The 12,672-nt window shown below is 36.4% G+C and overlaps 1 protein-coding gene across 1 annotated transcript in view; it reads right to left on the reverse strand.

The window, feature by feature from the left end:
• Window positions 1–12,672, reverse strand: part of Cngl (Cyclic nucleotide-gated ion channel-like) — a gene marked incomplete at its 5' end in the record, with an annotated part of 316,907 nt that overhangs the window by 97,537 nt on the left and 206,698 nt on the right. Inside the window, one exon of the mRNA XM_090368676.1 lies at window positions 6,470–6,624. Coding sequence (XP_090224802.1) covers window positions 6,470–6,624 — 155 coding nt within the window. The remainder of the gene's footprint in view (window positions 1–6,469; window positions 6,625–12,672) is intronic.

A 12,672-nucleotide genomic window follows, 5' to 3' on the forward strand; every position in this document is an offset into this window, starting at 1 on the left:
CCAATGTTATTAGTGGAGTCTCCCAGGGTTCGATGTTGGGGCCATTGTCGTTTTCGGTATTTATAAATGATATTGATGAAGGTATAGCAGGGTTGATGTCTAAGTTTCCAGACGATACGAAGGTTGGCAAGGTTGTTAATGACAGTAATGATAGTACGCGCTACTGCAGCAGGATCTGGAAAAGTTGAGCAGTGGGCTGAGAGGCGGCAACTGAAGTTTAACATTGGAAAATGCAAATTACTGCATATGGGTAGCAGTAACATCAGAGTAACGTCACTCAGGGTAGTGGAGAATGAAAAGGACCTAGGGGTAATTGTGCAGTCAGATATGAAGTTTTCTGAGCAGTGCAAAAAGGCTACAAGAGTAGCTCATGGTGTCTTGTCAATGATATGCAGAAATTTTGCCAGCAGGGATAAGGAGGTGATTGTCCACTTATATAAGGCAATGGTCAGGTCACACCTTGAGTACTGTATACAGTTCTGGAGGCCTTATTTTAGGAAAGATGAAGAGCTGCTGGAACGAGTACGGATAAGGGAAACTAGATTGGTGAAGGGAACAAAGGGTGGTGTTACTAATAAAGGCTTAAGTTTTTGCAAATTGCAGCTCCTGGAGACTAGGCACTTGCGAGGTGATCTAATTGAGGTGTATGAATGAATTCAAGGCATTGAATGGATTGAGCAAGCTCAATGCTAATGGGATTCTTCCCCTTGCTCAGATTACTCACCTGAGGGGGCACAAATTCAAATTGAGGAAAGACAATTGTAGAATAGATGTGTGGAAATTCACCTTTAGCCAGCCGGTGGTTGTTAGTTGGAACAAACGTCCATCTGTTATAGTGGAGATGAGCAACTTAAGTAAGTTCAAGGCAGAATTAGATAAACATTTGGAGTGAATGGATGGGGAGGGTGTTTTTTTTGGCTGATGCTGTATAAGCTTGCTTTCTTGCATCATATACCCTACTAATATTAATGGTATATTATCTAGGACTCGCACTATTCAGTGAATCCAAATAATAATTAGCAAACGCTATCTTTTTCTGATTGCTATTCGCCAGTAACTGCATAACTTAAAGAGGCCTTAGTAAAAAAAAGTTAATAATTTATTAACAGTTTAGTTGCTTTACGGGCGTAATAACAGCTAGCCAAAGAGACAGCAGAGAGATCAATTACATATACAAATTATTTGGCTTAAAAATATGCGTCTTGGACTATTTTTAAGTCAAGAGGTTACTAGCAAAGAGCTATCAGAAACAGATAGCTTTGCTGATTATTATTTGGATGTAATTTAATGGTGCTAGCCCTTGATAACGCACCATGAAATATATCAGCTTACTGATAATTAGCAATAAATTTATTAATTAGTTTTTTTAGGAGTTTCTCTTTGGGTATAGCTCAGGGCACTAACATCTGCTAGTGGTATTCTTGGCTTCTGCTCTTCTCACCAATGCACACAGTTTTACACATTTTTTTAAAAATAGTTTTCCATATTTTATTATATCACAGTCTGCGGTAATGTTTAACTGTTGGTTCGATGGCATTAATCAGTTCTGGTAAATTTAGCATTCCACAATATCATTCTATAGTTACATACCTATACTTCATATATTTAAGTAATTTTTTCAAATTTTGTTTCAAATTATATATACATCAGATCCTGCTATAACGCGCACTATAACATGCACAATTTCATATAACGGTGAGGGACAGGTTCCATAAAAGCTGTAAACTGTCATTATTTACTCCATTTTCAAACTTATTTTTATTAATACATATTACACTGTGATCGATAAATAAAATATTAAAACTCAAAAATTCAAAATATTTAACCTCAAAAGTTATTAAATAATAATTTATTGTAATAAAACTTGCGTAAGCAGTATTATTTCGTTTTTTTATGAATAGTTTTTTAAGTTGGAAGGAGGGGGGTTATCTTGAATTTTGCCGTTTTTTTTTGTTTTTTTTTAACGAATGTAAGGTCGGTTGCCTAACTTGATTTCCTTTTCTTTTTTTTATTTTCTCTTTTAAAATAAATCTGTACCCGCTCATCAACCCATCCAGGTTTCTTTTGAATGTACAGCTTCCTTGGATATTGGAAACCATGTCGTAAACTACTTTTGCCAAAACTTTAAAATACGAATACTACAGGTTCTTACATATGACGCAGTTTTATTTCAATAAAATTGCTTCATTCTCTCATTAAATTTAATGAAACTTCCAATTTTATTTTAATATTTAATGCTTTTCGTTTTTAGGCGCGCTCGCATATATATATATATTTATTTAAATCAGATTGAGGTGTACACCTTACCCCGGAAACCCCCTTGTATATTAGTAAGGGGGTTTCTTACTAATATAAAAGGAGAGTAACATTTAAGAGATTGTCTCAGTTCAATGGACAAATATTTTACAATATTACTTGAATGAATCATGAAGAATACATAAATGTTACATGCATAAAATTAATAGTCAAAGAATACATATACAATAAAAGAGTCACATGACTAATACACAAGGAGAGTGACATTTAAGGGATAATCTCAGTTCAGCTACATAATATATGATAATATTACATAAATGCATATTAGGAGTTAGTCTATGTCCAGGGTGACAGTCTGGTCACAGTCTATGTCCAAGGTGAGGAACATACCAGCGGTTTCGCCACCTCAGGATCCAGTGTTCCACAGTCAGAAACCTCCTGAGATAGCCAACTGGTGCGAAGTCCATACAGGGAAGGCATATAGGGCAATGGGAGAAACACATCTCACCACATAGCGTGTTACGAGATTAGAACTTCGTATCCCTGTCAGTTCCTGTTTAACACGCCACAGAGCCCCAAGGGTTTTCTTTCTTGCCTCTGCGAGGTGAGGGGCAAAGGTGAGTTTATCATCCCATATCATACCTAGGTATTTGTACTGTTGGACTCTCTGAACAGGATGTCCATTGAAGACAACACTGATATCAATCGTCAGCCTTTTCATAGTAAATTACATTTGAGCGATCTTGTTCGGGTTCAGGGCAAGTCCAATGTCGTTTAGGTACGAGGCAAAGTCTTCTAGTTGTCCGGAAGCAACGTTTGCAATTAATTGTGGATTGCGATCATCACCGGAAGGAATAAACATCTTTAGATCATCTGCATATGACAGGAAATTGTCATAGAAAGGGGTCAATGGTGGCAGCAAAAAGAAAAGCAAATAGGACTCCACCCTGAGGGAGTCCTCTGTTTAGGGTCTTGCGAAACTTGTGTTTACCTGTTGGTTAGTATTGCTGCAATTGTATCAAGAAGGGGGCTTCTGATCAGATGATAGTCATGCAGTATTTTTATTAGGGCTTTCACAGAGAGTCTGTCAGATGAAGAAATATCCACGAAAATTACATCTAATTGATCTCCACTGTTTAGAGCGCGTTGCATTCGACCAAAGGTCTCAAGAAGGTTAGTTGCGGTTGATTTCCCTTTAAGTGTTGAATGAAAGTATGCTGGGCGATGCCTAAAGCAGTGGGCGCCTAACTTTAGGAGTGCTTTTTCTAAAATTTTTAGGGTGTGGTAACTGATTGAGATGGGTCTGTAATCCTTTGCAGTCTTGGGATGTGCCTTTATAGGTACAGGTTTTGTACGTTACAGCTTCCACATCAGCGGGACGTTGGCGGTTTGCAAGATGTCATTATATGCTTGAAAGAGAAGAACGATCATGTAAGGGATACAGATCTTGATAATAAAGAGGGGGAAGCCATCGGGCCCGACCGTAGCCTTGTTTGGAAGACTGTTGATGGCCTGAGGTCAGCCCTGTTGAGGGTAATGGAGGACAGTTTTACTGTATTTGTTCTTGGGACATAGCTAGAATTTACATCTGCGCTATCTTTTCTCAGATCTTTGAAGGTGTTGAGAGCCCATTCCGATAGAGTATGTTTACTTATTATTGTTTCCTTATTTGTTCTGACTCCTCTGTTTGAAGCAAGCCTGTTGTACAGAATTTGCCTGTGAGCTTGAATCTTAGCTCTCACAAAAGCCGCTCTTACCTGGTAGTATAGCGTCCTGTTTTGATCCGAAAGATATTTTGTAAAGGCCCTGTAGGTCTTCTGCTTTTTTGTGAAGAGGGCTTTAAGTTCAGTGGCAGATGCTTACTTCTCTGGCTGCTCCTATTTCAGAATTTTTTTTTTAAGGTACAATGCAATGGAGTTAATAATCTCGGTCGACGAAAAGTGAGGTTGCGTGCCAGTCAACTGATTTCAAATATTGAAGGATATCGGCTTCTTTGATGAACTTGGTGGAAAAAATAATCTTGCGTGTAGATTTGGTAGGGTGCTTTCCCACAGAAGAAGAGTATATGTTGATTGGAAGCTCTATAACAATAGGCGAATGGTCCGAAGAGAGAATTTTGTTTGGGAGGAAGCGCTCCTAACTCCGATTATGTTGTGAAATAACAGGTCTAGCCGCTGGGATCCTCTTTGTGCTAATGTGTCAAGTTCTTTCAGACCGATTCCTGATAACAGGTTTGTGAGCTCTTCCTTCTCATTACTGAACTTCGGGAGGGGCAAATTGAAGTTGCCCAATATGATGATGGGTGACTTTAACGTGAGTCATGATCCAACTGTACAGCTCGACTTTATCTTCTGGGCTGTGATTTGGGGTTATGTATATTACCACAAGCTGTAACTGGTATTCTCGAAGTGCCCATTGTTCTTGTTTATACTCAGGCACGACCACCAGGTCAATGGAGTTTACAATAAATCAATCAATACAAATGTTAATTGTATTTAGCAGTCCGGGCTTGAACCCCGGTTCACTCAAAGAGAGAGCGTGTGCTACTACATTCACGCTCCTGACCACTCGGCTACTTCGTGTTTACCATCCACCCGTCCGTCCGCATGTGACTGCCAATACACGGATTTTCATGAAGTTTTATATTTGGGCTTTTAAAAAATATTTGTCGAGCCACTCCAAATTTCATTAAAATCATAGAAATCGGGCAAATTTCTATTTTTTACATAGAAATAATTTGTTTGAAAAAAAAGAAATTCAAAGGTTAAATGTAGTTTTAATGCAGTCAGTCCGCTTCTCGTGTATTTTTATGCAAGTCTCGTGAACGTGGTATCTCTTGTGAAAAGCTACATGTATACAAGAAAAAAAAGACTTAAAAGTATATGGGAGAAGAGTAATAATTATTATACAATTTTAATTAATCTGAACGGCTAAGTTGAGAGAACGTAAAACTGTAGAGCTTTGAAGTGTTCTATCAAGTTGTAATCTTAGTACTAATTGATAATGAGATAGCACTGTCCTTTTACTTCTATTAATCACAGAAAAAGAAAAAATATTGAACGTACCTGAAATGTAATGCACTACGTACATTAACTAACTTGTTTTGAAACACAATTTTTTTTTTTTTTTTTACTCATTTGTTTATACCGGTAGTAAGAATATGTATATATAGGTACGGTATATAAAGTTTACTCACAAATTATATTACAAATCAAATATGCAAAACGCGCTCACGGACAACCATAAACTGAAATTACGATTGAGAGAGATATATCTCTCTCTCAGATATGTATATATCTGAGAGAGAAAGACACTGGCAAAAACTACACAGGGAATTTTACAATTTTACCTATTAAATACATGTTTACCAGTCCGTAGTTAGTTGAGAATTACAATTACGCAAGTGGTAGATCGTGATGTCACAATGCATGAATCATCAGGCTGCTACAGTTCAAGTATCCTCAAAAAAGGGGAAAAAGAGAGGAAAAAAAAAGAAGCTGCCTCTTTAAGAATGGAAATCGGTGTCTCACTCTTAGCCGGTACTTCCCATTTCTCTCCGAAAACTGAGGACCCTTGAAAACATCTGTTTACGATGTTTGAAAGTGCAGTAAAAAACATACTTGAAAACCAACGTCTCTCTAATAGCAGTCTTCCGCTGCTTACAATTCAAATCAATATTTACAACTAGAAATTGTTACCAAATCGATTCTATTCTTCCCTGGCAGGACTTTCTGCTCGTGCTAAGTACACTTAAGTCAATACACAACTCCTAGAGCAAGCACTGACGTACATAATTTGTTAGGCCAGTTAACTATGGAATCGGTGGAGCGTATCAAATCTAGAAAGAACTGCACGATAATCACTAACCCCACTACTGTAGGGCAGTAGTTTGTAGAGCAATTACGACAAGTGGACCATTACGAAACCCTCTCGATGAATAATGCTAGGAAAAAGTAGATGAAAGATTAAAAATCTATGCTGATGTAAAACCTATAGGCTAATGTTGTCTCTCTTTCTCTCTCTCTCTCTCTCTCTCCCCCCAAAGTAAGGAATAAAATTATTTTAAAATCCTCAAAAATATTCTTAAAGTTTGCTTACTTTCAAATTCGTGTTCAGTGCCATTATGATGGCAAAGCAAAATGTTTAGGCTCTCTACTAACCAGACGGACGCATGGTCTACCACTAGTGGAGCTTGAATAATTGATCTTCTTACCTGATCACCTCTAAGATTCCATCGGCTATGATAAACATCTCTCTCGCCACCTCTCCCTTGCGGCAGATGAGGTCTCCAGGGGTGAAGATGTAAGCTCTCATCTTAAGGACTAAGTCATGTAGGAACTCGGGCTGACACTCCTGGAATATTGTGACCTGAAATCAAGGTAAAAGGTTCTCTAAGTAATTGATGCCATTTTTCCAAGACATCGACAGACACAGATACATGGTAGACAAGACGTATCTCATTCACAGCTAAATAAATTTATTTCACTTAAACAAATACAGTCGCTACGAGAAATGATATCATTCTATTTTTCTTACGTTCATTTAATGCTTGCAAAATTCCGAAAGCCTAAGTACATAAGCTATAATTCTAAAATCTTATCTGTGGTGCATAGTTTCCAACAGATAACTTTTAAAGCCACTAAAAGTATTAAATATAAATTTAGAGATCTTTAAGTGTAAAACCTCTTATATAATAAAGTAGGTTCGATCACGCTAGATGTAATGTTGAATGGAGCTAGCAGAGCTAGCTGGTCTTGGCAGTCTCTCTGTCTATTTTCACTGATAAGCAGTGCACTTCTCCATCAAATTTGTTTCATCAGAGTAGCTTAGAGAAGTTTGATGCTGTTTAAGCCTAGCCATGTTGCTTAGGCCAAGCGATATCCAATGCAATCGTACATTAAGCTGTACAGATGAAGTAATAACGTTATTTGGTGAGTTCTCAATGAACTAACACTAATTTACTCACTCCTCAGAATAGAAAATATTTAACCTTAAAATCATTTGGTAAAAGTTTGTTTTGTATTCATATTGTGCACTCTACATTCATAACGAAAGGCCTCAGTATTTCACTACTTCAAATATACCAGCTATAATACACGTTTTCTCCCTTTACAATGTTACTTCGGTTTACGCTGCTTTAAAGTCAAAAACTGTTTTTAATTACATAATTTATTTAAATAAAGAGATAATATTAATATCCTTCATCAATGAATTACATTAAAGAGGAAATATGTGTCAACCAAACTACAATTGGAATTATAGTTATATAATTGTATAGCTAAGGCTTGAAGTTCTGTCGATTTACTCAGACAAAATAAATAAATAATAATAAAAATAAATAAATCATTCATTTCCCACCATGTCCACAACGAGATGCTCCTGCATTGCACTAATGATTCCCCAGATTCTTTCACAATTATTTAATATAGTTAAATTTCAGTATTTTGTTACGGCCATTCACAAATTACCTAAAGCAAGAAGGGAAGGGAAAAATAAAATGTTACGGAGCATTTTGTGTGCGAGTGGAGGGGAGTCACACGACTGTTAAGTAACAAGTTTTCATAAAGGAATGGAGGGTGAGGAGTCAAAACTGTTGTTACTTTTACAGGCGCGAGGTCAAATTCAACTGCAGTTCAACCCCATTATGATTTGTGTCGAGGTAACCTTTTTTCAAAAGTTACCAGAACTTATTTATATACACTGTATCTATTTTAAACTGGTATAATTATCTCCTGGCGCATAATAGCCTTAGACGCTAATGCGCCAATAAATAAAATCATAATCAATCAATCAATTTTCCCCCCATTTGCAGTAATTTCTCCATCGTTTTATGATGAGTTATACGTGAATCTTTTTATGATGACATAACTAATGAAAGAGAATCGGGTTTTTTTAAATTTATTAATCACGTTATAAGAACTAAAGTGGCATTTGCTAGTGATTTGCTATACAAAGAACTTAAATGAGACTTTTCTGATGGATCTACTTTGCTTTGATAATTATCGATATGAATGACATTCGGGGATTTGTTGTGGAAGTTCTGCGTCTTCAGTGACCCTTAATGTTCTTACTAGAAAACTAATGTCAAGAACCGCCCTTACGGACTTAAGATATTATTTCATCAGATAATTTATGATTCAAGTAAGAGGGAGAAAGAAAAAAAAAAAACGTCCTGATGGCTAAGGGAGTTGAATAATTCAGACCGTCATCGACATTAGAATTGATGGAGCACTCCGACATATGTTGGTGTGTTAGCATCAAGATCAAAGAAATGGTCTTTGAAAGATGAGCACGCGACAAATTCAATAAAGGCATGACATTTAATCAATAGAGCACGAGCCTGCCCGCAAGCACGCACGCACGCGCACACGCACACACACGATGGAAACGACGGAAAATCTTCGAACAGCCTGTTTATCCTATGAATGGTTTTCTTCACCAGTTCCAATGCAAGCATGAGGCTTTATGGTTGGACTCTTATCTATGAGTGTAGTGATGATGTGCGACCTCTTAAGATCATTAAGGGACATGGTAAACATGAAAAGCTATTTCACTTCTGTGTGACTGCAAAAAAAAAAAGCACGAAAACAGAAATCGCGTTGACCCATGATAAACAATTCATTTTCAGAACTGAACAAGAAACTGGGTTATCTGTAAGATTCCAGTGTCTAATTTGTAACGTTCCTATAAGACACATTAACATCTAGTTCAAATGCTAGTTTCTGAAGATTGTCTCTAGGCAATTAAAAAGTGCTACTGAAAGTTGTTAGCTTGAAAAGACGGAAGTTTAGAACTTGTCATCAATTTTCGCGTGACTTGTCAAAGCAAAAGTTTTGATAACTATCGATATGAATGAAATTCAGAGTTCGTTATGGAAGTTCTACATTTTCAATGGCACTTAGTACTAGTATTAATTTGCCAATCTGGACAACCGCCTGTAGATTCTAGTGGTTAAACTGGCTCCGAACATGGGCAGTTCGGAAAATAGTAGTTAGGTTCATAGGAGCAGAATGCAGTGCAGCACCTTGTCTTATCTATAAACAGCATTAATTAGTTTTATGTATTTACTGTATTTTCCTAAGTTTAAGTGTTTCCTAAATTTAATTGTTTGGGAAATATCCGTCACCTAACGAACTTAAGCCCAATTAATCTTTCCTCACAAACTATCACTGTCACTATAGGTAACACTAAAAATTTTAATTCTTTAAAACCTATAATAACTGATTTTTTCGTTTATTTATATATTTTTTTAACAAAAAAATTGGTTTAGACTGTTTAGAATTTATGCAGAGGCAACAAAGAGGACAAATCATCATGTAGTAAAAATATTCTTTGGCCCGTCTGCCTATTTTGCGCATGAAATATCGAAGGGAGAGACCAACTAACTCGACTATTCTATTTCTATACACATAATGTGTATAGATACAGAATATCTTACTGCAGTTTATTATCGGTTGCCATTTCATCCCATATGAATCCAACTGTAATACACAAAACTTCTTTTACGAACAACTACTGGTCACCAACAGTAATTTACCTATAATTACTTGCTTTCAGGCATCTGCCTAAATGTGTTATTATAGTGAGAATGGTGCTGGATTGTGATCTACTTGCCTAAAACACTACACATCTCTCGATATAACGACTGTGGAGCTGATCCGTATCATAGAGGCGGAAGTGTCTCGCTCCATTACACATTCCTGGTATTTTGTTACGAGTAATGTCACTATCGTTAGGCCAGTTCAAATTGATGAAGCTACATATAATAGCCCTAAGCATTAGATCGACCTAAGCACCATCGGAGAGTAAATTGTTTAGAGCAACTTAGTCCAATAGTTCCATTGGTAACGTGTACCTAGCATAGGTCATACGCAACAAAGGTTAAATATGACGAGGATTAGAACCACTTAATATACTTTTAATGTCAGTTGTATATCAGATCAGCACTGAGCTAGAGCAGCCCACAAAAATAAATATATAAATGCAAATAACCAGGCAATTTAAATAATTCCGTTAGTTTAACATAATCTTATCAGTGCTTTTGCCTTGATATTAATTATTCTCAACCTTTCCCAATACCCACATCATCTTTCATTTATTACAGCAATGGATATGGTTTTATTCTCCAAGCGACCATTAGCCGGGGTGGTTGTTCCAACTTGGTCTTCGTTTTATAGGACCCGCATGTATGCGATTCAAGTAACAGAAACCTTGTGTTGTGTTCATTGCCTGATTTTAAATCTTACTGCCACGATTATCTCTACTTCAATCGATTTCAGTTATAGGTTAATGCTTCGAAACTGCGCGATTGCAAATATATTTTTCGATGAGGGTTTTCTCATTTGTACCTCGTCTCGCAAATTGTAAAGTAGAAACTTGATATTACGCATTAGATATTATGCCTATCTGAGAGACTTAAGTTATCTTTTGAAGAAATGTTATTAAATGCTGCCAGGCAATTCTTCGGTGCTATTACCTACGCATCATTGCTCTTGCTATTATTGATCATCCGAATACGCATGCGTATAAAGGTGATAAGAGCTATCTTTTCTCTATAGAGAGATACACAGAAATAACTCAATATTTCTAATCTCCTTCTACCAGAATAGAACAGTACTATACAAATGCATATTTCGAACAGTATCAACGCTGGCTACGTAACAAATAGCGATTTAAATTAATTAATTAGAAATCGCAATACTTCTTTATCGTATTCTGAGAATAACAGGAACCATGGAATAGAAGCAACGTATCAGAGAGTATATTTTTGAAAACTGGCTGGAATTAAACTGGCCATGCTGTTTTGTGATCGTGATCGTCAAGTTATTAATGGATTAGAGTTAATTCTACTTAAAAATAAAATGCATCCATCCGAGGCCTACTCTGTGAGTGGACAGAATTTCGGAAAGCTAAAATCTGAGTCCCTTTTGGTCTATGTATTAATTTAGCGAGCTAAAATGAGGTTAAATGTTATTTAATTTGATTATTTTTTTCACGATACCGTAACAATTTAAAGAAAAAAAAATTAATAATAAGGAGCTATCAGAGAAGTGTTCGATACTAGAATATGGAAACGGTTGCTAATCGAGTCTATTTTATTCTTTCCATAAATGGATATGTCCTCGACTGAGAGCTCGTGCTACACAATGCAGATGGAATAAACCCTATCGGTATGGATTTTAGTATTAATATTAGCGCTTCACATTATTCTTCTTCCGATGTGTTTCCATGGCAAAAGAGGAGGCGTGAACTCTTACTTGTCTTCTATACTGCATTGCAGTAGATATTTCTAATTTGCTGAAAGCTTTTCATATAAAAGAGACCAACATTATCATTAGACTGAGTTCTCGCTGCTCGTATTCAACTCTAATCCATTTGGCTATATTTTAGAGGCGTATGCATGAAAAGAGAGGAAAGCTTATACTTTAATGTGCACTTGCCACCGGTTGCTATGCGAAAAGATTAATACTTAAATATTTAGGGCATTAAGGTGCCGATGAGATCACACTTGATATTTCCTGTTTTTTTCTCCTTAGAAGAAAGTTTGCCAACGAATCTTATATAAATATGTCAGCAGCTATTAGCATAAGAAGAAGAAGCTTGGAAAGAGAGGCAATGGAATCTGTTTGGCAAATCACTAAAGAGATTTCTGTCTCCTTCAATCAGTGATAAAATTTTATTTTGTTTAATTATTTAATTTTATGCAATAATTGCTTTCTATTGTTCGCCACTGACTTTAGTATAAAGAGATTTTTTTCCTTCTTTACAAAACCAAAAGCATTAAGATATACACTGCCTTACCATTAATATCCGGACACCTACATATCTACGAATAACCTTTATTTACCAGAAAACTAATAAGGTCTGAAATCTTTTGCCTTTACTACAGCCTCTAGTCTCAGTGGAACACTCTCCACCGGTTTTTTTTTTTTGTAAATGTCCGACGATATTTTCCGCCATTCAGCCTTAAAAGTGGCGACCATTCTACTCTGCTTTTTTGGACGATCTCTTCTCACACGCACCCGACGATCCAATTCATCCCAGAGGTTCTCTATAGGATTGAGGTCAATTTTAAGCTCCTGCTTAAAATGATGCTGTTCGAAATACGTTTATTGTTCATCCAAATAGAAAAACTGCCGTTAAGTTGTGAACAGTTATGTAACAAATAATTCAATAGCTTCGAATAAAATTTTCATACTGCTTAAGAAGTCTACATTTTCACTGAAAAAAGATAATAGCCAATGAGATAATTCGAAATGGAAATTAGATTGCTATGTGCCGTGAAGCTGAAGGAATATCACGGAGAGCAAGATTATGGTCAATGATAGATGCAAATTCATATTCAGATTTCACTAACACCGATAAATTATAGATAAAAATAAGATCAAGGACTGCATAGTTCTTTCCAGGAAAGGA

The sequence above is a fragment of the Mastigoproctus giganteus genome, chromosome 1 (genome assembly GCF_048544385.1).
Source record: "Mastigoproctus giganteus isolate SK-2022 chromosome 1, ASM4854438v1, whole genome shotgun sequence".
Taxonomy (NCBI): Eukaryota; Metazoa; Arthropoda; class Arachnida; order Uropygi; family Thelyphonidae; genus Mastigoproctus; species Mastigoproctus giganteus.